The 25,234-nt window shown below is 41.4% G+C and overlaps 1 protein-coding gene across 41 annotated transcripts in view; it reads left to right on the forward strand.

Annotated features, from left to right (window-relative positions):
• Positions 1–96: 96 nt before the first annotated feature.
• The window catches only part of LOC110527660 (copine-3-like), a 43,057-nt gene continuing 17,919 nt past the window's right edge, over positions 97–25,234 (forward strand). For 18 of the 41 annotated variants that reach the window (XR_016497172.1, XR_016497173.1, XR_016497186.1 and 15 more), the window contains exons 1-6: positions 19,878–20,035; positions 21,281–21,412; positions 21,515–21,692; positions 22,024–22,098; positions 22,240–22,311; positions 22,421–22,504. Coding sequence is in view for 11 of the 41 variants with exons in the window: in XM_090240637.1 (XP_090096763.1) it covers positions 22,060–22,098; positions 22,240–22,311; positions 22,421–22,504 (195 nt within the window). In the remaining 30 variants the exon portion in view is untranslated. Of the gene's footprint in view, positions 264–961; positions 1,049–6,510; positions 6,599–8,049; positions 11,592–12,286; positions 12,460–19,877; positions 20,036–21,280; positions 21,413–21,514; positions 21,693–22,023; positions 22,099–22,239; positions 22,312–22,420; positions 22,505–25,234 lie in introns of those variants that run through there. The other 23 variants (XR_016497174.1, XR_016497178.1, XR_016497170.1 and 20 more) reach the window with 13 other exon arrangements.

Raw genomic sequence — 25,234 nt, forward strand, 5'->3', positions numbered from 1 at the left:
TGTAGTTGGTCGATTGGTTCTTAAATTATTCTCCACGTGCTCTGATTGAATTATAGTATATTGAGTTAGTACAGCATTTTGACGCATATCAAATGTTATAAAACATGTTTGAGTCCAGTAGATGGCGTCATTATATCATGGGAGCTGAGGAGTTCTACGTCACCGCGACCGACATTTTACTACCAGCTACAAGAAGAGAGAAGAGCACGGAATGGAGAGAACGCTACACAAAATAAAATAAAGATCTTTTAACAGATATTTCGGTAAGGACAAAAGAGAAACAGCAAACAAATGCCACTAATGTTGAAATGGTTATCCATCAGTGAAATATAATCCTGCAGACATGCGGGGACTATAGCGAGAATGAATGGTTAGCTAGCTAACTGTCGTTTTTTATCGGCATTTTAGATGGTTGGCCTGCCCAAATGGGGTAGCTAGCTATGTTTTTAGCAAACAGGCTATATATAATGTTAACTACCACTCTGATCCTAGCCATGGTTTAAGTTTAGAACGGTTGTGGAGAAACATTTAGGTTCGCTGTTCTGTCTTGTTTTGGTTGTTTAGCTAGCTAGCTACTGTGATGTTACTAATCTGAAGTACGTTGAAGTGCAATTGTTATGTTTTTAGCAAATGTTGCTGCTAGTAACTACCAATCTTGTTTGGCCCAGCTTCCCATAAGGATCTTATGGCTCAGTTAATCGTTAGAACCATTGAATGGTTCTAACTATGATCTTAGCCGTAATATACCTTTGGGAAACCAGGCCCTGGTTAATTAACTAGCTAGCTTCTATAAAGCATTTTCGCCACCAGCGCCATCTTGACTGTGCTCTTTTACATGAATCACACTAGCTATCTAGCATGACGCTTTTCCTCAAGTACATATCAGTGGTGCACATCCAACTGGACAATAATGGCTACAATGATTAAACAATACTGGATGTAATTTGTATGCGGTCTTCCTGTAGTTTTGCAGAATTTGCTGTCTACCTGCAGCCCTTCAGATTGGCAACTGCTTTTGTACTCTGACGGACTGAGCTTTTAGCTAACGGTACGTTACTGGCGAATGTGTTTTACAATGAAGTCTTGCAGCGTTGTTCATGTTGACAGCGTTTTTGTGCACATACAATTTCATTGCTGCTATTTCATCAACTTACCTGTGTGTGCTATTTGTCCTGTGTAGAGATTGGGGAACAACAAGCATGAATAGGGCAGCCCAGGTCCCTCTTCAATGTAAGAGGTTTTAACGTCAACTCTAATGCGTCCTTTGGAGACCTCAAGTCTGGGTTGTTGTCTACCACTTATTTGTATGGGCAATAACCTTGATGTTTAATTGTTACGTACACAGGCTATTCTAGGCCAAGTTAACATCAAGATGGAATACAGATAGACACATACTGGTATGTGGATCATCTGAATCAATATGTATCCCTCCAGTTACCTGAAGAATAGGCCAACATTTTGAAATTATTTCATTTGAATGGCAAGACTAGAAGAAAAGCCCAAAAGCAGGTCTTGACATTCAGATACATTTGCCAATGGCACACTGGGCCAGTACCAAGTGAAAACGAATGGCCCGAATGAGAAATTAACTTGCCCAGGCCAAGTTCACAGGAAAGCAAGTTATGAACCAGAATTTCAATCATGGTTTTTTTCATGTTTAATTTACAGTCCATTTTTTTCTAAAAATGAATCCAAACAACTGTTTGGAAAAGAAAAATACACCCTCCTGAGCCCAGTAACATATTGATCAACAGTAATATATTTAGGTACCTGTACATGGTCCATATTGCAGGCTGGTGTGCCATTTTAGCAATGAGCATTATCACATGTAGGGGAATATTACATTTTAAAACCGTGTTCAGCATAGTGGCCACATGGCTGAAGCATGGGGATGCTCATCTGCATTTACCCCGATCATTAGCTAGATATCAGACTCTAAATATGATCTAGTTTAATATCCTAAAATACCACTAGCCCAATACAATCATGTGATTTTGACAGTGTTTAAATAGTGTAATTGTGTGAATTTTACATTCTAGGCCTACTGTTTACACACTAATGACCATGACGTGCTTCCTGCAGTTACTTTTTTTGTCATGCCAGACACTCGGATTGTAAAACGCTGCAATTGTGCAAAAATTGGAGTTGCGAAATAAAACTGTATGGGAAAGCTGGAATCCCGCTCTTTTCAATAATTGCCATCTAAATGATATTTTCTCTAGATTGCATTTTAGGAATGTTACACAGTGACTGGGTTTATTCGAACACGTTTCTTTCCATTCAGCAATCGGCTGTATGAGGAGCTGCACGCTCTTGCCACCCGACAGTGGATATTCCGCGGATGTTCCGTGGATATTCCGACAGCTCATTAACAGCTTCTGTAAATTTGATCTGGTTTTTAAACAATTCTATAGACCACAGAGAGCAGCATTAGAAAATATATTTGTATTTATTTCCTGTTTTTTTATTTTTACCAACAAGTGATTGTGTAAATCATTTTCATGTTTTGACAATCAGGCAGCTACATAGTATATGACTAGGCCTGCGAAAACCTTTCTTTGTTAATAAAGACATTGCTCTGTAGGATGTATGATATGAAAAATGGCTGGTGGAGGACTTTTATTCTGTGATTATGGAATGTGTGTGCCGTTGTTCAACTCTGCGGGTCTGGAGCGAGTATCCAGGCCGTACTAAGGCGGGGCTCACTCGAGACGGAGAGGGAAGGCTTTGACATTCTTGCCTCCGCTTAGAAACCGTATGCTGATTGATAACAAGTGTGAAGTGTCACGTAGGGAAGATTAAATAGACCCCATTATTTTCTGTTTTGGAGTGTGTAAATGTACTGGCCCAAGCGGGCCATATGAAAGCTTGATTAACTGGCCCGGTGAGCTCGGCAGATGTTTCTGGGCCAGCCGACAGCCCTGAATGTCGAACCCTGCCATATGGCATTAGCAGTCTTTTTAAAGTCGTAACAGTGGATATGCACCAGTGTGCTGACTGAAGTCATACTTGAATAGACTGTTATAGCTTCTCTTTTGATCTCCATGGTCATAACATTTTCCAAAAAACAATACTTCCTTTTTCTCGATTTGGAAGGCACTGTTGTCTTGACTTGTGTTTCCAGCAGCGGTGGAACTCCCATAATGAGAGAATATTGACTCCCCCCAAAATGGTAGCATATGCATAGATGGATTATTTTATGGTGCAACAAACCTTTACTTGGCAATACTTCCTTAAATATTAACCGCAGCTAATATTAATCTGTTGCTAATATGGCATGTGTGTTGAAGTGAACTTTCTCTCTTCTAGCTTATTTCTAGCTTTATTATTGTTGCAAATGATTTCACATTTTGTCATCCGAAGGGTTATATTCTGCTTTGTCATGTTGAAGTGCACACGTCCATTGTTGCTGATGTGTACGAAGTGGCTAGGTGCTCTCAGGAGTGACCTTTGTGTCCTGTATCTTTTGTAGAAAGATTCCCACACAATTGAGAGATTGTAGTGTGCTGGAGCTTTGAAGTTACATTGATGAGTGTTAATGTGCGGGTGGTTGTTTTTTCTCTAACATTTTGTATACGATATAAGGAATATGGAAGGCTGCATTTCATTGTAGGCCCAGGCTTATCTTTTTCATGGGGCAGGCTCTGAATACAATCCTCAGTGCGAGACTGACACAACGGGCCTGATTTAGTGTTTGTCCATAGACTGGCTGGTTGTTTAGCAACAAAACCGACTCATGTGCGATAGTGATGTGCGGGTTAACTCATAACCCGAAGTCCCTGTGGTTATATCCGTGGGGAGGGTTGGTCATTCAATTTTGTGGCTGAAGGGCAGGTGGCTGGCAGGCGAGTTGAATGTAGAGAAACAATGCCTTAAATAATCCATAAATGTATCATTATTGTGCAATTTATTTTGCCTACATGAATGTTTTTCTTTATTTTAGGTTATCTAGTATTAGTGCATAAGCTTTAGGGCTTAACTGGCAGAAAAAGTTAACTTCAATCCACGGTGGCAAAAGGACATGGTTAAAGTTTAATTCAATAAGACAAGCTGTGAATGGAGAGTATAAAATAAAGAGAAGGGGGGGGGACAGAAAAGTCATGTTTGGAAAATATTTTGTGAAGTGGTAAAAGAGGATCATGGTATGTGTGATGGTTGTGAGGCTCTCTACAAATTAGACAGTCACAAGACAGGACTTCAAATAGGCCTGTGGCGTTTCAAGGAAACATTGGCCTACTGTTTAGATGGGTTAAATGGAAACTGACTAACCAGAATGACTTACTGTTTATTGGCAAACTCCAAAGTCCTCTAATACTAGCCCAGTGTGAATCGACATCCTTGTGGTTTGATAGGGGTTGCTCGCGGTTTGAGCAAGAAAACAATAACTGATTCAATAAATTGAACGAAGTGCTGCATATATATATGAAGGGCCTACATGTATTAACTTTTACAGTGAATGTTTTTGTTTATACGTTTTGTGCAAATTAATTGAACATCACCAAATGCATCATTAAAAAAAACATTGCGCCTATTTAATGCAAACCTTGCTGTTAATGGATCGCAAAACGGCATAGAACTGAGCTAAACGTGTGGAACAAGTTCATTTTCTCAATCATAGCCCACCGAAAAAAAGCATTAAGTGCAAGTTAGCTGTTTAGCTCATATCTGAAGGCTGGGGGGCATTTAGGAAGTCTTCTACTGCGGATCGCTAAAATATCATAATGATTATGATCACACTTCCTCAATTCAAATTTTATGGTGACACTAAACCGTGATGGTTTAGGAACTTGAGCTTGGTTCCCAAGTTATCAGTGTAGCCTGTTGTGGCTTGGACTTTTTGAAATAACTAAACACTTAGAAAAAAAATCTCCAGGCTTCCATCAATTTATTAAAAAAATAATAATAATTAAAGGGGGCAGTTTGGGAAAGAAACGTGTCGTCCTAACCGTTCGCTGGAATGGCAGACATTCTGGGGTAATAAACACACAACCAACGTTGTCTAATAGTACTACTCACGTGCGAATAGGGCTATAGCCTTAACTCCTGCAGAATTAAGCATTTCTTGCAGAAAAAATTATACACCAAATGTAGGCAAAATTTGGACTTGGGAACAGGAGTGGAAAAATATAATTTTATTTCTGTATCTTGAGAGAATGCAGTGCTCAGTTAGATACGCTCTGCAGAGGTGCTTTCTTCATAAAATATGATACTATTTCAACCACATAAAATATGCATCGAAGCTGAACTGAAATCTTATCAGAAACGTGTCGTTTTCACAACTTTCTTTTTCCTTACAACCAGCCAAACTGTCATTTGGACATTTTGCACAGAGAATCTTTCCTGTTTGTTTTTGCTTTATTGTAATTTCTCCCCGTCCCCAAACGTCTTTGCTCCACAAAAGATGACCGATGTCAGATTACCAATGTCAGCTTGATTAAAGCATTTATTATTTTGATCTATTACATTATTCTGTTGAGCAAGGGTTTATTTAGTAAATTCAATTAATCTTAAATTGAGGCAATTTAGCTATTAGGTTTAATTATCAGTAATGGTTATGATAAATTAGGCATTGTTGCTCACTGTTGGCATATACTGTATATTGCTAGAGGCTGGTGGGAGGAGCTATAGGAGGATGGGCTCATTCTAATGGCTGGAATGGAATTGATGGAACGGAGTCAAACGTGTGGTTTCCATATGTTGGATGTGTTTGATACCGTGCCATTACAATGAGACCGTCCTCATATAACTCCCACAAGCCTCAACTGCTGTAGATAAATGCGCAAACAATTTTCCAGTGAGAGATTCTATCATCGTTCTAAAAACAGCTTCTTTACTATATTTTTTTGTAATTTAGTAAACAACAAAAATCATGCAAGTACTCAAACAGCCACAAAAGGTAAAATGCACATCCCTACCAGTGAACAATGAACTGAAAACTCGAAAAAGTCATGGTTCTACAAACCTGTTGTTCGTAGGGGGCTTTTTCAGAGGTGTCACTTGTGACTTAGACTTGCAAAACTGCTTTAAACAATGTACATTTGATTGCTAGGCAATCTGCACATTGCTAGGTGAACTGCACATCCCTCATTAACATTTAGAGATGTTATCGTTTTATATAGAATACTTTAGAAATGTACCTAAATAAGCTATTCCGTTAGAATTGGGGAAATTCTGTATTTCACTGCTGAAGTTTTTCAATGGCATGCATGTTTATTTTGCTGTTATGGATTGCTGTGATGAATGAAATGTCTCTATGCTTGATGTCAACATGAGAAATTATGAGATGCATGATTTTTATTATTATTGTGTGGCTTTTGGCAAGGCAGCCATTTCAGACTTTGCTCTTATTGTTGATGCCAATTTACTACATTTCTCTGACCATCTACTGACACAAAAGAGCTGATATGGTGCTGGGGCTGAATCAAGAGTGTTTTGTACATGTTGTTCACTAAGGATGCCTAAATTTGCCTGCTCATGTTTTTGCTTCCATTTCCTATTCTTTTGTTACAGTCTAGAATTGATTTAAATTGCTTGCCCGTCAGGATTGGCTTGGATATCCTGTGCCACAGTTTTAACGAAGCACCACTTATTATTACAGGTAAGCTTGTAAATATGTCCTGAACATAGGTTCATTCAATTGACTGCCAGTCCGACTTTCACAACCTCCTGTGGGCTCTTGGTGGTTTTTACCAGTAATTATTCGCTTTGTTAGGCTATGTTCATGGACCTTATTGATTCCCTTTGGGCTCAATGTTCACTCCATTGTGGAAACCTCTGAAGGTGTGGAGAGCTGAGAATGACCTACCAAGGTATGAGTGGTATAGAGGGAGTGCATGGTATGTTAGTGGCTTTCTTTGGCAAAATACCGCATCCACAAAGCCCTAAGTAAATGTCTCCACTTCATGACTTGACTGCCTTCTGTGGACCACATTCTCTCTACTTGCTTTTTGATAGGCTGTTTTGTCCAACACTTGCTCTAAACAATGCTTGAGACTCAGGCCTAAGCATAGGCTAATTGTTTTGCTCTTTTAATGTTTTAATATGGTTGGTGTCGTGATGATAAAACAACATTTCTGACTGGTATTTAAATGATTCATAAATGCATTTTTATGTTTACCAGTTGCTACTGAGATGGCACAGTGTCGTCCAATTGCTTAGGGATACTGCATTGCGGTAATATCAAATTGACACATTTTTATATTTTAAAGGTTGAGTAAGTTGGGTTTTTGTCCACAAATGTACCCAAATTCCTATAGTATGTAAATAATTTAGTTAGTGACTGCCATAGTGTAGTTATTTTGTTGAGGTCTATTAGCTGATGTCTTACTTTTTCAAAGCCATTTTAGCTGTCTCGCTAATTGTTCGGTACAAATCTAGCATAGAATCATGTAAAATGTTCACTCTGCCAGCATTGTCTCCCTTTCGAGGAACTGTGAATTTCCTGTACAGGCCTTTGCTACATTCAAGATAGTGTAGTTAGACAAAGGAAAGTCAACTTCAGAACGTGATGTAGTTTTTATTAGGATTTGTCAGCTGTTGTTGGTAAGTAATGCATCCTGCAAGCTTCGAAAATGACTTACTCAGCCTTTAAATTCAGGCACCTTCTTCCACCTGACCTTTACTGGTCATAGACCTCATGATGCATCAGATTGATAAATTGGAAGTTGGGCTACAGGTTCATCCAATTTACAGTGTTGAAATGTGTGGTACTCTGGGTCTAATTATGAGCAAGATTTAGGCCTACGAGCTAAATTTCGGCCAAGATTTGCATATTAGACCTTGGGCTGACATAATCTCCTTGAGCCAAGGCTGATGTATGTGGTAAATGAAGCAATGTGTGGATGGCTGTGTAAAAGTGGTGATGAGTAGACAGACGGCCTAATACTTGCACATGTATTTTGAATTCCTCTATTGATGCATTGGGCTCTCATCGAATACCTCCAAACGTAAGCTGTTTTCTAAATCATGGTTTGTCTCCTGCTCTTTTTGTTTTGTCTGTTCTTTACTCTTTCCTCTAGTCTTACGGTGGTTGCCTTTTTTCACCTGCAGGTGTGTGTTGTTTCGCCTCAGCAGCATGGCTGTGGTCATCCGCTTGCAGGGTCTCCCGATAGTGGCGGGCACCATGGACATACGCCATTTCTTCTCTGGATTGACTATCCCGGATGGTGGGGTGCATATTGTAGGGGGTGAACATGGTGAGGCTTTTATTGTTTTCGCCACAGATGAAGATGCCAGGCTTGGTATGATGCGTACAGGGGGAGCAATCAAAGGTTCTAAAGTGTCACTTTTGCTGAGCAGCAAGACAGAGATGCAGAATATGATCGAACTTAGCCGCAGGCGTTTCGAAACAGGCAATGTGGAGGGAGCCGCAGGAAACGGTAGCAGGCCAGGCCCCACGGTTCGCACAGGTGGGAGGGGCAGTTTACCCACCACTTTACAAGGCTTCAGCAACACCACACCAACCACAGTCACCACAGCTGCATCTGCACATGAAACTATAAGCAACAAAAATGTGTCCACGTTTGCCACAACTAGCATGGGAAACATGCCCCCCAGTTTCAGCAACAACTTCAGCAGCCCAAATCTTACCATGGGATCCACTATGACAACAGCCATGTCCTCCCTCAACTCTGTACCACCACCTATCCCCCCTTTGCCAACCATGCCATCCCTTCCACCCATGCCTTCCATACCCCCCATGCCACTTCCACCACCTGTGTCCTCTATGCCTCCTGTTCCCACTGTGTCACCTTTAACCCAAGGCCCCCCTGTCCTTCCCATGAGTCATCTGTCCCACATGGGCTCAATGCCACCATTTAACCCAGGCATCCCACCCCCTGGTGGACTGGCCTCAGGGCTGCCTCTAGGAACACCAAACCACATGTTTCTGGGCCATATGAACCCTCTGTTAAATATCCAGGCACACATGAAGGCAGCAATAGGTAATTCAGACGAGTTATATGTCCACCTTCAAGGCCTGCCCTTCTCAGGTACAGAAATGGATATTAGGGAGTTTTTCCGTGGGTTAGCGGTGGACTCCATCCGACTGGTCAGGGACAACATGGGCCGGAGTAGCGGCAGGGCGCTGGCCAAGTTCTTTTCCCCTCAGGACACTTTTGAGGCACTCAAAAGAAGCACCGGAATGTTAGGGCAAAGGTATGTTGACATCTCTCCGGCCACAGAAAGGCAGTGGATGAGTGTCAGCAGTGGTGGCATCGGGGTTGGAGGGCAAGCCCACTCAAAATTCAATAATGAGCCGCAAGACCAGCACCGCCGCAGCAACATGAGTTCAGCGTCCCCGTCAACCAGAGACCGTGCGAGGTCCCGCTCCCCTCACAACAAGGAGTTCTGTGTTTACCTGAAAGGCCTGCCCTACGAAGCAGTAAACAAACAGATCTGTGAGTTTTTCAAAAACTTGGATATTGTGGAAGACAGCATTTACATTGCTTATGGACCCACTGGCCGAGCTACAGGCGAGGGCTTTGTCGAGTTCAAAAATGAAATGGACTACAAAGTTGCACTTGGCTGTCACATGCAGTATATGGGTAGCCGATTCATACAAGTTCACCCCATCAGTAAAAATGCTATGTTTGAAAAGATTGGTTCCATTCGTCAAAGGATGCAGGGTGGTGATAAGAAAAACAACTCAGAATCAGTCAAGAGCCCTAGAAACTGTGCTCACATCTCAAATATTCCATATAATGTGTCAAAGAAAGATGTCCGTCTGTTTCTAGATGGCATTTCAGTATTTGACGAAAGTCTTAAAGTTCTGGTTGACAGCAGTGGTAACGGTCTAGGTCAGGCTGTTATGCAGTTCAGGGCAGAGGAGGATGCACTAAATGCTGAGAGACTACACAGGCAGAAGTTAAATGGCAGAGATGCCTTTGTACATTTGATCACCTTTGAGCAGATGAAGGAAATTGAGAGAAACCCACCACCACAGGTTAAAAGAGGCCAGAAACCACAAGGGAACACTCAAGGCCAGGCACACAGCCATGTTCAGGCACAGAATCCAGTTCAAGGTCACCCCTTTGCCGGTATGACAGGAGATGAGTTCAACTTCCTCAGAAATACTGTAGGCAATTTAGGCAATGGTCCTTTTACGCCTTTTACTGTCCCAGGTAATGGACTAGCGGGGCCCCCTCCACCCCCACTTGCAGCAAGTCTTGGGGATGTAGCCCTTAGCATACCCCCACCCATGGTTGCCGGTCACTTGCCTGGAGCAGTTCTGGAACCCCCGGGCTTCCGACCAGGCAGCAACAATGGCCCACCTGGCTTTGGGCCAGAGGGATTGAGGGGCATGCCACCTTTTGACAATGGCCCTAGAAAGAGCAGAGGCCTCAACCACAACAACCGAGGAGGTGGCCATGGGCAATCAGGAGGGTGTCCTCAGTCTGCCTTTGGCCCTGGCTCTGACCCTCTGAGAGGACAATCAACCGGAGGCCCTGGTAACCCTCGTGGACCTACCATTGTAAAGATTCAAAACATGCCTTTCACTGTAACAGTTGATGAGATTCTCGATTTCTTTTATGGGTATCAGGTGCTGCCTGGTTCAGTCTGTCTGCAGTTCAGTGAAAAGGGCCTGCCCACCGGTGAGGCAATGGTTGCCTTTGAGTCACACAAGGAGGCAACATCTGCTGTCATGGATTTAAATGATAGGCCTATTGGGGCTAGGAAAGTGAAGATAACCCTAGGATAAGACTCCCAATTTTCCCCTCTACCAATAATGATTAAGTGAAACATGCGGTTTCATTAATGCAAAGGTAAGAACTTGCATTTAGGATGCATTTAATCTCCCAACTATCTTTAGTTCCTTTACCAAAGTTTGTAGCGTAGGAATGAAATGGAAAACTGCTATATCTATTTGATGTATGATATGATTACAAAAGTAGGGTGTGGCTTTTCAAATGGCAAAAAGCCAACTGTTGCCATGTTGATGCAGCTTGAGTCCAATCCCGTTTCGAGCAAGAGCGCTGAAATTCATTTCAAAAGTCAAAATAATATGGTTAGGAGGAGGATAGTCTCTTATTGCTGTGCTGAGACATCACTTTCACTTGGAAGCATGTATCATTTTCAAATGCCCTGACACATTTTGTGTTCTTGTATTTCTTCCATAGATTTAACATTCTCTTTACTTTTACCTGTGCTTTGTGACGATATTCTAAAGGGGGTACTCACCAAATGCTGCCATGCATGGTGTTAGTACAGAGAACACTTATTGTGCCATGGTTAAAGCATTTTCTTATTTGCTCTATGCTGTTTTTCACTGTTAATAAATGCAAATGTTAATGTTAGCTATGATGTGAGATTGTACTGCTTGTTTCTGAGAAAAATATTTAGAACTTTGCATTTGGTTTAATGGTCTGCAGAGCTCTTTAGAACGTTTTGTAATCTGCCAACCCTCCCACTGCGATATGTTCTTTTTGAAATTATGAGCTGTTTGGAATGTCTTTAGTTTTGTAGTGTTGCCTGACAAGATACATTTTTATGTTTCATTTTTGGGGACGTTCCAGTTTATTATTTCACAAGTGTGTGTATATAGCCTACTGTTTAGCTTACACTTTTGTCAATAAAATGACATTCCTGACATAGCTCTATCTACAAGGCATTCTATTTTTCTCCAATGCTTTTTCACTGCTTGCTGATTTTCCATATGAACAATTAAAATGGTTTTGGAAGGGAAGGCACCAAGTTTTTCCCAAACATGTTCCAGGTATGAAAAACTTTAGATAGGCCTAAGTATTGCTGTTAGGGATGGTTAGGTTAACCTTAAAGGGTCATATAGGCTTGGCTACATCTAGGTTTTTGCAAGTGAACATATAGGATATATACGGGTTGAATGGGAAATTCAATCGGATCTTACCAAGAAACCTATATACCCGGTTTCCCAGACCCAGATTAAGCCTATTCCTGGACTAAAATGCCTTTTCATGGCAATTCTGTTTAGGATCATTTTTAGAACAGGACCAAGCTTCATCTGTTTTAGAAACCATCCTTTAAAGTAACTCGCCAATGAAAATCTCACTTTTAAAAGTTCATTCTGTTAACTTGTACCCAAATAATGTTGTTGACCCGTCTTATTTGTGGCCAAAGCAAATATTAGAAAAAAAAACGTCATCTCCAACTCAAAGTTGTATCTCAAACAGACTGTTTAAAAAATGTTTGCTATTTCCTCATAGAACATGTCATGTTGGCTCATTGGCTGAGCTGGCCAATCAGCGGACTACTTCCATGAATATTTGAGAAGGGGGGGTATTTAAGATACTCTTTGAAGAGGTAGTGTTTCAGATTTTTTCGGAAGATGGGAAGGGACTCTGCTGTCCTAGCTTCAGGGGGAAGCTGGTTCTACCATTGGGGTGCCAGGACAGAGAAGAGCTTGGACTGGGCTGAGCGCAAGAGACCAGAGGTGGCAGAACGGAGTGCTCTGGTTGGGGTGTAGAGTTTGAGCGTTGCCTGACGGTAGGGAGGGGCAGTTGCTTTTGCTGCTCCGTATGCAAGTACAATGGCCTTGTGGTGGACCATCCAAACCCATAAAAGCTGCATTTTAGCAAGGCCCAATGTTTTTAGCTCACTATCAAATCATTTCTGATGAACAATTACTGTGACTGTTTTCAATTAAAATGGTCAAAAAGAGCTTCTTAGCAAGCGCAATTTCTCAAGCAAGAATTTTGCTAGGAGTGTGGAGGGGAAAACTGAAAACTAGCTTTTATTGGCAGAGAGTTTTCGAACTCCCTTATTGGTCTGTTAACTAATTTACCACCTGGAAATTCACCAGGCAGGCTAAAACTCCATCCCACCAAAAAAAGCATGATATTTCAAGAGGTCTTTTCAAACCGCTCTTACGCTAAAAGGGCATTCTCTTTTCCACAGTATTATTCCAACCTCATAGTGTGGAAATATATAACACAGGAAAATCTACATTTTTGACTGCACTGGGCCTACAAGTACTTTTTTTTTTGGACAGAACTATTTGGCTCATATTGTAATTTAATTAGTCAAATTTCATAGAAATCTGGAAACACTGGACAGTTACTTTAAAACATGTCAAAATCCAGTCCTTGAGGGCCAAGTTCTGCTTGTCTTCACTCCTCCCTTGTACTTGATTGATCAATTAAGGTCATTGATTAGTTAACTAGTTAAGTACTCCCCTCACCTGGTTGTGTAGGTCTTAATTGTACAAGAATAAAAAAAAAACATCAGAAACATGGCTCTCCAGGAATTTAGTTCGACACCCTTGCCTTTACAGGGATACTTCGGGATCTTGGCCATTAAGCCCTGTCTAGTTCCACAGAGTCAGATGAAGCCGTGGATACTATTTTTGTCTCAGCGTGCAGTTTGAAGTTAGTTGCTAACTAGCGTTAGCACAATTGCTAACTAATGTTGCCGCAATGACGAAGTCAATGGTAACTGCTAGCATGCCAGTAGTTACCATAGACTTCCAGTCATTGTGCTAATGCTAGTTAGCATTTGCTCGACAAATTACCTTTAACCGCCTTCATACTGGATGTAGAGAGACACAAGTGATATCCGTCCATGAGTTTGTTAATCTGGGGAGGTAGATAAAGGGCTTCATTGTCAAAATCTCAAAGTATCTCTTGGAATCACTTCACTCAAATGTTTTTTATTTTAAAGTATTTTGTTCAGTAGGCCACTTGATATGGTCCCAAACATGTTACATTACAGCAGTAAAATTGTCAAGGTGGAGCACTGAATATAATTCTGTTCATAAATTGTCTCTGTGTTTGTTGAGAGTGGAATAAATCGTGTACTGTCACAAGGCTCACTTTCAATTCCACTATAGATGCTAGTGGCAAACATGCCTACTGTAAGGCTAAGATAGTCTTTGTTTCTTGTGTTACAAGCTAGCCTACCGCTCAACCTACATTTGTCTTGTTTTTATAATGCGGTTTAATGGAAAGTTATTGACTGAGTTCATATAAGTTCTCTGAACATGAATTATATATGTTTAAATGTCATTAGCTATACAGCCTTGTTTTATTTTCAGTCTCTATAAATCAGGCAGAGTAATCATATAGGGTGGTCATCAAATAAGTTGTTTACTTTGTCACGTTTGAAAGAAGAGTGAAATGCTGGGGGTTCTAACGAGTCCACGGCATGAGAAGGCCCTAGTTTTCAGCACTGGGGTGAAGTGGTGGGTTGTTGGGGTCAGACATGACAACCTAGGGCATGGTGTGAACTAAATTGGCCTGAAAGATGCCTTTGTGTCTGTTAGAGAGAGCCGATGGACAGAGCAGATGATTTGCGATGCAAAACAAGTTGGGACTTACCTGTCATTTAGTATTCATACATACCTATTTTGGTTTGCTTCCTTTCAAAGTCACAACAGAAGTCACTGAGTGTGCTTCTGGATTTAACTTTTTGAATATTATGCATTACACCTACTTTTTGGGTACCAAGCTGTTGGGTGTAAGGCAATGAGAGCCACTTGGTTCACTATTGGATTTACATGCAAAGGTAAGTACTAGTTATTTTTATGAATTGTGCGAGGTGATACATGGTGTGTAATAAATGAAGTATTTGAGCCATTATGCTAAAATCTAGGTTTGCTGGACTTGCTTTATTGTGGTTTGACTTAAGACGGGAAAAGCAGGAATATAGTTCTCACACTCTTGAAATTAAGCAGTCAACCGGATTGTTACCTAAAGCAATAAGCTACACTATATATACAAAAATATGTGCACACCCCTTCAAATTAGTGGAGTCAGCTATTTCACCCACACCCGTTGCTGACAGGTGTATAAAATCGAGCACACAACCATGCAATCTCCATAGACAATTATTGGCAGTAGAATGGCCTTAGAATGAGCTCAGTGACTTTCAACATTGCACCATCATAGGATTCCACCTTTCCAACAAGTCAGTTTGTAAAATTTCTGCCCTGCTAGAGCTTCACCAGTCAACTGTAAGAGCTGTTATTGTGAAGTGGAAACGTCTAGGAGCAGCAACGGCTCGGCCGCAAAGTGGTAAGCCACACAAGCTCACAGAACGGGACCACCGAGTGCTGAAGCACGTAGCGTGTAAATATCCTCAGCTGCAACACTCACTACCGAGTTCCAAACTGCCTCAGGAAGCAACGTTAGGACAAAAGATTATCATGTGCAATGCTAAGTGTTGTCTGTGCTTCCAAATTTGTGGCAACAGTTTGGGGAAGGCCCTTTCCTGTTTCAGCACGACAATGCCCCCATGCAAAAAACGATGTCCATGCAGAAATGGTTTGTTGATTGGTGTCAAAGAACTTGACTGACCTGGACATACATATCCCTGACCTCAACCCCATTTAACACTTTTGGGAGGAATTGGAACACTGACTGCGAGCCAGGCCTAATCGCCCAACATCAGTGGCTGACCTCAGTAATGCTCTTGTGGATGGATGAATGGAAGCAAGTCCCTGCAGCATTATTTTAACAATCAATCAAATGTATTTATAAAGCCCTTCTTACAACAGCTAATGTCACACAGTGCTGTACAGAAACCCAACCTAAAACCCCAAACCGCAAGCAATGTGGGTGTAGAAGCACGGTTGCTAGGAAAAACTCCCTAGAAAGGCCGGAACCGAGGAAGAAACCTAGAGAGGAACCAGGCTATGAAGGGTGGCCAGTCCTCTGCCTGTGCCGGGTGGAGATTATAACAGAACATGGCCAAGATGTTCAAATGTTCATAGGTGACCAGCAGGGTCAAATAATAATATTCACAGTGGTTGTTGAGGGTGCAACAGGTCAGCACCTCAGGAGTAAATGTCAGCTGACTTTTCATAGTCGATCATTAAGAGGATCTCTACCGCACCTGCTGTCTCAAGAGAGTTGAAAACGGCAGGTCTGGGACAAGGTAGCACATCCGGTGAACAGGTCAGGGTTCCATACCCGCAGGCAGAACAGTTAACTGGAGCAGCAGCACGACCAGGTGGACTGGGGACAGCAAGGAGTCATTGTGCCAGGAAGTCCTGAGGCATGGTCCTCCGAGAGAGCATATTTAAATTCACACAGGACACCGGATAAGACAGGAGAAATACTCCAGATATAACAGACTGATCCGAGCGCCCTGACACAAACTTTTGCAGCATAACTACTGGAGGCTGAGACAGGAGGGGTCAGGAGACACTGGCCCCGTCCGTCGGATACCCCCAGACAGGGCCAAACAGGCAGGATATAACCCCACCCACTTTGCCAAAGCACAGCCCCCACACCACTAGAGGGATATCTTCAACCACCAATTCACTATCCTGAGACAAGGCCGAGTATGGAAAGTGTGGACACAGAGTGGAAAGCCTTCTCAGAAGAGTGGAGGCTGATATAGCAACAAAGGGGGGACCATCTCCATGTTAAAATTTCACATTTACACTTTAGTCATTTAGAAGACACTCTTATGCAGAGCGACTTTTAGTAGTGAGTGCATACATTTTTGTTAATGCCCATGATTTTGGAGTTCGGTGACCAGGTGTCCACATACTTTTGGTCATGTAGTGTATATCAAATTTGCCATATAGCTGGTATTTGTTGATATAATAGAGGGCCACACAATCCTTAATCCTGATTGAATCTGACATGGGACACTAAAACAGCCTTCTGCAGAATAAGCCACAGTTCCATCACTTACAACTGACACTGGATTTCAAATGGGGTTTTTCTTTTACGAATATTTTTGTTCAGTAAATTATTTTCCTAATTTGTGTCGTTCCCTATTAGAAGTCTTAATCAAATCTACAATGAAATAAATGTAACAGTGTTGGTCCCATGTTTCATGAACTGAAAAAAAAAAATCCCAGCATGATCATTACAGAGGTGCACCTTGTGCTGGGGACAAGAAAAGGTCACTTTAAAGTATGCAGTATTGTCACACAACACAATGCCACAGATGTCTCAAGTTTTGAGGGAGCGTGCAATTGGCATGCTGACTGCAGGATTGTCAACCATAGCTGTTGCCAGAGAATTTAACGTCATGTCCAACCGGCCTCACAACCATAGACCACATTCATGGCGTCATGTGGGGGAGTGGTTTTCCGATGTGAACAGAGTGCACCATGGTGGGGTTATGGTATTGGCAGGAATAAGCTACAGACAACAAACTCTATTTGCATTTTATCAAAGACAATTTTAATGCACAAAAATATGTGATGAGATCCTGAGGCCTGTTGTGAAGCCCATTTTTAAAAAAGATATCTGTGACCAACGGATGCATGTCTGTATTCCCAGTCATGTGAAATCAAAAAATTAGGGCCATGTGAATGTATTTAAATTGATATATACAGTTGAAGTCGGAAGTTTACATACACTTATGTTGGAGTCATTAAAACTCATTTTTAAGCCACTCCACAATTTTCTTTTAAACAAACTATAGTTTTGGCAAATCTACTTTGTGCATGACACAAGTAATTTTTCCAACAATTGTTTACAGGTTATTTCACTTATCACTGTATCGCAATTTCAGTGGGTCAGAAGTTTACATACACTAAGTTTACTGTACCTTTTAAACAGCTTGGAAAATTCCAGAAAATGATGTCATGGCTTTAGAAGCTGCTGATAGGCTAATTGACATCATTTGAGTGGATGTGGATGTATTTCAAGGCCTACCTTCAAACTCAGTGCCTCTTTGCTTGACGTCATGGGAAAATCAAAAGAAATCAGCCAAGACCTCAGGAAAAAAAATGTAGACCTCCAGATGTCTGGTTCATCCTTGGGAGCAATTTTCAAACGCCTGAAGGTACCACGTTCACCTGTACAAACAATAGTACGCAAGTATAAACACCATGGGACCATGCAGCCGTTATACCGCTCAGGAAGGAGACACGTTCTGTCTCCTAGAGATGAACATGCTTTGATGCGAAAAGTGCAAATCAATCCCAGGACAACAGCAAAGGATCTTGTGAAAATGATGGTGTAAACAGGTACAAAAGTATCTCTATCCACAGTATAGCGAGTCCTATATCGACATAACCTGAAAGGCCGCTCAGCAAGGAAGAAGCCACTGCTCCAAAACCGCCATAAAAAGCCAGACTACGGTTTGCAACTGCACATGGGGACGAAAATCGTACTTTTTGGAGAAATGTCCTCTGGTCTGATGAAAGAAAAATACAACTATTTGGCCATAATGACCATCGTTATGTTTGGAGGAAGAAGGGGGACGCTTGCAAGCTGAAGAACACCATCCCAACTGTGAAGCATGGGGTTTGCAGCATCAGGTTGTGGGTGTGCTTTGCTGTAGGAGTGACTGGTGCATTTCACAAAATAGATGGCATCATGAGGTAGGAAAAGTATGTGGATATATTGAAGCAACATCTCAGGAACTTAAAGCTTGGTCGCAAATGGGTCTTCCAAATGGACAATGACCCCAAGCATACTTCTAAAGTTGTGGCAAAATGGCTTAAGGACAACAAAGTCAAGGTATTGGGAGTGGCCATTACAAATCCCTGACCTCAATCCGATAGAAAATTTGTGGGCAGAACTTAAAAAGCGTGTGTGAGCAAGGAGGCCTACAAACCTGATTCAGTTACACCAGCTCTGTCAGGAGGAATGGGCCAAAATTCACCCAACTTCTTGTGGGAATCTTGTGGAAGGCTACTCAACACGTTTGACCCAAGTTAAACAATTTAAAGGCAATGCTTCCATATACTAATTGAGTATGTAAAACATCTGACCCACTGGGAATGTGATGAAAGAAATAAAAGCTGAAATGAATCACTCTACTATTCTGACATTTCACATTCTTAGGATCATTACTTTATTATATCTGACCATAGACAGGGTATTTTTACTAGGATTAAATTTCAGGAATTGTGAACAATGAGTTTACATACACCTTAGCCCAATACATTTAATCTTCCAACTTTTACTGTAAATTGTAACTTTGGAATTGTTGCATGTTGCGTTTTTATATGTTTGTTCAAGTATACATTGTGCAATGTTTCCAACAATGTTTGTCTGTTTATTGAGCGAAGTTGATAGGCCTACTACACTAGAAGGTTGGATGTGTTGGGTTGTAAATGGCTAGGTAATTATTATTGAGAAAAATCATTCACCTCCTCAGTAATGCAGTGAAAGGCTAACACTACACCATTGCTTGTGTGTCATTAACTTAATTCCTATGCTTATTTGTAAAATAATGTATGTGCTAAACTTGCTGCACTGTCTGTTGCCCTGTATCATGAGAGCTGAATAGACCACCTGTCCAAGGATATGTGCAGAAATGTATGTATAGCTATCAGATGTATACTGTAGGTGTGGAGAAATGGATAGGCAGAATTTGAGAGAAAAAATGTGTGGAATGTTAGTAGGCCTACATAGGAAATGAAGCCCTGCTATATACAGGAATTGAATTGTTTGCCCATTGTGTGTGGTATAACATAACACTGTTATTTGTAAGTGTGAATATTTTCCTTTATTGAAATGTGCTAAGATTGTTTTTAACATCAAGACGAGTAGTAGTGCAGAAATGTGTAGTTTCACGTTCACTGTTATTTGAATTAATGATTTTGATAAGGACCGAATTCATTTGCAAATTCGCAAAGCATGAATGATCTAACACTAAAGTAAATATTGTGCAGTTACGCATACATTTTTATCTGGTTTTAGTTAGCTACGTTTCCAACGGTGGTTATGGCTGTTTATTGAGCGGAGTTTATACGTTAACATTGTATACCGGAACATCAGCTGTATCGGCTAATTGTAAAAAGGCTACATTTTGTATTATCTCTAGGTGTGTAAAAAAATATTTGAGTGCAGCCTGAACAAAGTGTGTGTGTGTGTGTGTATGTATGTATAGTCACTTCCTGCACTGGGGGCACAGCGTGAGTCACGTTGCCTCTTGTCCAATAGGAACGTTTTTATGCTGGCTGCTTATCCAATTGTTGAGCTATCATGCTCACTTGACCATCTGCCACACCTTTTTGTCAGATAGCAAATTTAGGACATCTTAGCTCGACATTTATATCGCGTTACTGCAGAGTGCACTTGAGTTGCATGGCAAGTACAACTGTTTCATAGTGACACCCGTCCGATATATTGCCGTTTCGTGCGACAAGGTAATATTTGTAACATTTGCCTACTTATTTTTCTAAAGTAAACCAATGCTTGATTTGAGTTTGAAAAGGCAAATCCGGGGATTGTTATTTTATGGGCGTTCATGTGCCCATGGAATTCTTGTCAGTGTCTTCAAAATGGGCTTTTGATGAAAAATGGTTGTTGCCTTCATAGAAAGCTCTCTCTCCTCCAAGTCGAGTCTTTACTGTAAAATACGCACTTGGTAGGTTGCATGCAAGGTGTCTGGTTCAATAACAAGTTGACAGGTGTGAACTAGTAGGCTTCCTGTCCAGTTTTAATTGTCCCTGTGCTTATCAGGGTGAGAAGCGTTTATTTGCAAAATTGCGATTTTACTGAGTAGTGTACGTTAAAGCTTAGCCGGGGATATGGGAAGCTATTTTAATGGTAATTTCAATTCATCAACAAATTCTTATTTACAATGACGGCCCACACCGGCCAAACTCAGACGAAGTTGGGCCAATTGTGCGCTGTTCAATGACAGTGTTCTCTGGAGTGATGAAACACGCTTCACCATCTGGCAGTCCGATGGGTGAATCTGGGTTTGGTGGATGCCAGGAGAATGATACCTGCACGACTACATAGTGCCAACTGTCAAGTTTGGTGGAGGATGAATACTCGTCTGGGGCTATTTTTCATGGTTCGGGCTAGGCCCCTTATTTCCAGTGAAGATACATCTTAATGCTACAGCATACAATGACATTCTAGACGATTCTGTGCTTCCAACTTTGTAGCAACAGTTTAGGGAAGGCCCTTTCCTGTTTCAGCATGACAATGCATCTGTGCACATAGGGAGGTCCTTCCAGAAATTGTTTGTCTGCAAAGAGCCCTGACCTCAACCCCATCGAACACCTTTGGGATGAATTGGAATGCCGACTGCGAGCTAGGCCTAATCGCCCAACATCATTTCCCTACCTCACTAACGTTCTTGTGGCTGAATAAGCCAGTCCCTGCAGCTATGTTCCCACCTAGTGGAAAGCCATCCCAGAAGAATGGAGGCTGTTATAGCAGCAATGGGGGGACCAACTCCGTATTAATGCCCATGATTTTTGACAAGCAGGTGTCCACATACTATCTATGAATTTGAGAGGATTTTCCTTTCCCTGGCCCTATCCCTCAGCTTTATACCAAAACAAGTGGCAGGGGCCCCATTGTTATTGTTTTTAATTGCAGAGAAGACTGTGGCTTTAATATACAGTCATAAAATTTTTTCCCCCTGTGTTTTTCAGGTGGATACTCAATGTGTGTCAAAAGTAAAGCTTTCCATTTCATGCAGCAATCTCCTCAACAAAGACGTTGGATCCAAGTCCGACCCCCTCTGCGTGATGATGCAGAGCATCGGGAATGACAAGTGGACCGAGGTAGGGAGAAAGCACTAACTATTTGAAACATCTAATTGTTAATGTGCATAATGAATTGGCCTATGGTTTGTTCATGCAGATGCTTTCTGTCTCACTATACAGTTGGACCGCACGGAGAGGGTGAAGAACTGCCAGGACCCTGAGTTCTCCAAGAAGCTGCTCCTGGACTACCACTTTGAGAGAGTGCAGAAGTTGAAGCTGGGTGTCTGACATAGACAACAAATCTGTTGATCTGAATGATGATGACTTCCTGGGGGGGGTTGAGTGCACACTGGGACAGGTTAGGATATAAGAAAGTGTGGACCAATTATTCTCACATCATTGTGTCCTTGTGTTGATACTTTTATTTTCTCAGGTATTAACTTAACCAGTAGATGCTGCTGAGAGGAGGACCGCTCATAAAATTGGCCGGAACGGAGCAAATGGAATGGTATCAAACACATGGAAACCATGTTTTTGATGTATTTCATACCATTCCGCTCCAGCCAATACCACGAGCCCGTCCTCCCACATAAGGTGCCACCAAACTCCTGTGAACTTAACCCAATGTTGTTTTTGAATTTCTCTATGAATGGTGTTGTGCCTCCAACGAACAACCATTTGCCTTTCAGATTGTGTCCAGCAAGAAGCTTACCAGACCTCTACAAATGAAGAAGGGTAAGCCTGCAGGCAAAGGCATCATTACTGTAAGTATTTAAGTGGCTGTGTAAATGTAAAATGGTCCCACTTAGGTAAATGTTGTGATAACAACCATAAGGCAAATGCAAACAGTGTCTTGAGATGATCATATGAATTCCCTAAATTGTGCTATATTTTGTGTGTTAAAGATTACTGCTGAGGAGATAAAGGATAACAGGGACATTGTGCTGGAGTTGGAGGCTAAAGGCCTGGATAAGAAGGTACAATAAATGTTCTACATTTATTATGGAGTAATAAACAATTTTCTAAATTCTCTCCCGCCCATTATTCATTTGCCAGTGCTCCTATTTGTCTCTCTCTCTCTTGCAGGACTTGTTTGGGAAATCTTATCCATTCCTAGAGTTCTTTAAGCAAGAAGATGATGGCAGGTGGCAGCTGGTTCACAGAACAGAGGTACTTATCACAATATTTGTTTGTCTTAAGTACCCAATGGCTACCGTTGACTGGGTGTGTCGAAAGAAATGGGGGTGTAGAATACAAGTCTATGGAATGCGCAAATGTAATTGGTCTGACTTTGTCAGTTCTTGCCAGCGAGTGCAGAAATTTGTGGAGACCAGGCTTGTAGAGAGAAAGGCGCATCAAAATAAAGTTGGGGGAAACTCAGAATGAAGTTGTCATAAAATCACTCACTGTGGAAAAACAAGCATGTAAATTAGCACTGACCCCAATTAGTTGACTGGTTTATATACAGTACCAGTCAAACGTTAGGGCACAGCTACTCCTTCGAGGGTTTTTCTTTATTTTGTGACAATTTTCTATATTGTGGAATAATAGTGAAGACATCAGAACTATGAAATAACACACCGAATCATGTAGTAACCAAAAAAGTGTTAAACAAATCCAAAAATATTTTAAATAAGATATTCTTCAAAGTAGCAACCCTTTGCATACTCTTGTCATTCTCTCAACCAACCTCATGAGTTAGTCACCTGGAATGCATTTAAATTAACGGGTGTGCCTTGTTGATTTGTGGAATTTCTTTCCTTAATGCGTTTGAGACAATCAGTTGTTGTAACAAGGTTGGGGTGGTATACAGAAGATTGCCCTATTTGGTAAAAGACCAAGTCCATATTATGGCAAGAACAGATCAAATAAGCAAAGATAAATGACAGGGCATCATTACTTTAAAACATGAAGGTCAGTCAATCCAAAAAATTTCAAGAACTTTGAAAGTTTCTTCCAGTGCAGTCACAAAAACCATCAAGCGCTATGATGAAACTGGCTCATGAGGACCGCCACTGGAAAGGAAGACCCAGAGTTACCTGTGCTGCAGAGGATACGTTCATTAGCATTACCAGCCTCAGAAATTGCAGCCCAAATGAATGCTTCAGATTTCAAGTAACAGACATCTCAACATCAACTGTTCAGAGGTGATGTGCGTGAATCAGGCCTTCATGGTCGAATTGCTACAAAGAAACCACAACGAAAGGACACCAATAAGAAGAAAGGACTTGCTAGGGCCAAGAAACACGAGCAATGGACATTAAACTGGTGGAAATCTGTCCTTTGGTCTGATGAGTCGAAATTGTGAGATTTTTGGTTCCAAACGCTGTGTCTTTGTAAGACGAAGAGTACATGAACGGATGATCTCCGCATGTGTGGTTACCACCGTAAAGCATGGAGGAGTGATTGTGTGGGGGTGCATTTTCTGGTGATACTGTCTGTGATGTATTTAGAATTCAAGGGACACTTAACCAGCATGGCCACCACAGCATTCTGCAGCGATACACCATCCCATCTTGTTTGTGCTTAGTGGGGGTATAATTTGTTTTTCAACAGGACAATGACCCAACACACCTCCATGTTGTGTAAGGGCTATTTGACCAAGGAGAGTAATAGGGTGCTGCATCAGATGACGTGGCCTCCACAAAACCCGACCTCAACTCAGTTGAGATGATTTTGGATGAGTAGGACCGCAGAATGAAGGAAAAGCAGCCAACAAGTGCTCAGTGTATGTGGGAACTCCTTCAAGACTGTTGGAAAAGCATTCCAGGTGAAGCTGGTTGAGAGAATGCCAAGATTGTGCAAGGGTGGCTACTTTGAAGAATCTCAAATATAAAATATATTTTGATTTGTTTAGCACTTGTGTGATTCCATATGTGATATTTCATAGTTTTGATGTCTTCACTATTGTTCTACAATGTAGGAAACTGTAAAAATGAAAACCCTTGAATGAGTAGGTGTGTACAAACTTTTGACTTGTACTGTGTGTGTGTGTGTGTGTGTGTATGTATATATATGCTATCTCTCTCTCTCTCTCTGAACTAATGCATTGCGGAAGCCTAGACTAAAAGCCAATTTATGTACGGTTCAAAAATGTGGACGGAGGCTCCATATGAAGGGTGTGATGCAATTGCGGAGCCTCTAGACGCATGCGGAGGCCAAATCGAGCTCTTTACCGCATTGCCACGTGCCTCCTAAATGTTGTAATAATGCGGAGGGCTCTGTATAGCTCCGCATTGACATGATTGGTTGGGGGTGGTACATCCTGAATAAACACAAACTCACTTCCTTGACAACGGCCCTGCACTGCTCCGCGAAGCACAAGAAGTATGAATGCCCTGACTTCTGCTTAGGCCATAACACTGTAAATGCTGCATGGCCAATGCAGACGTCGGATTGACCACACGTCCAGAATGCACTTCCCTCTCCAGAATGCGCTCTCTCCCACCAATTTGTGCACATTCATTGTTTAATAACTCCGTGGTGTGAATTGTTTGCATTTCATTGTTAGTGTATATCAATTCCTCATTACATATATCACCAGTCGTACATACATTTACTGTTAATTCCTGTAATTTGTAATCTACAATGTTTGCTACCTTGGTTATGGTAATTTATTTTAATGCATTCAATATTATTATCATTATTGTTATTATTAGTCTTCCTGTTCTCATTGTCTGAGTGGACACATTGTTTGCAGAGTGCAAAACCTATGCAACACTTGTGAGAAACAAATTTTGTTTTTATTTAATTTAATTTACAAGTTCTGTCAATTTAGTCATTGTCTTTTGTTTGGAGTGCTCCTGTCAATGTTGATGCATAGAAGTAGGCCTATAGGCTACCTGGCCTGCACACAAATGTCGGCATTTAAATGTGCCCATTTGAGGATCTGATAGTGTT

The sequence above is a fragment of the Oncorhynchus mykiss genome, chromosome 7 (assembly GCF_057628025.1).
Source record: "Oncorhynchus mykiss isolate SJ-2025 chromosome 7, ASM5762802v1, whole genome shotgun sequence".
In the NCBI taxonomy this organism is placed as follows: domain Eukaryota; kingdom Metazoa; phylum Chordata; class Actinopteri; order Salmoniformes; family Salmonidae; genus Oncorhynchus; species Oncorhynchus mykiss.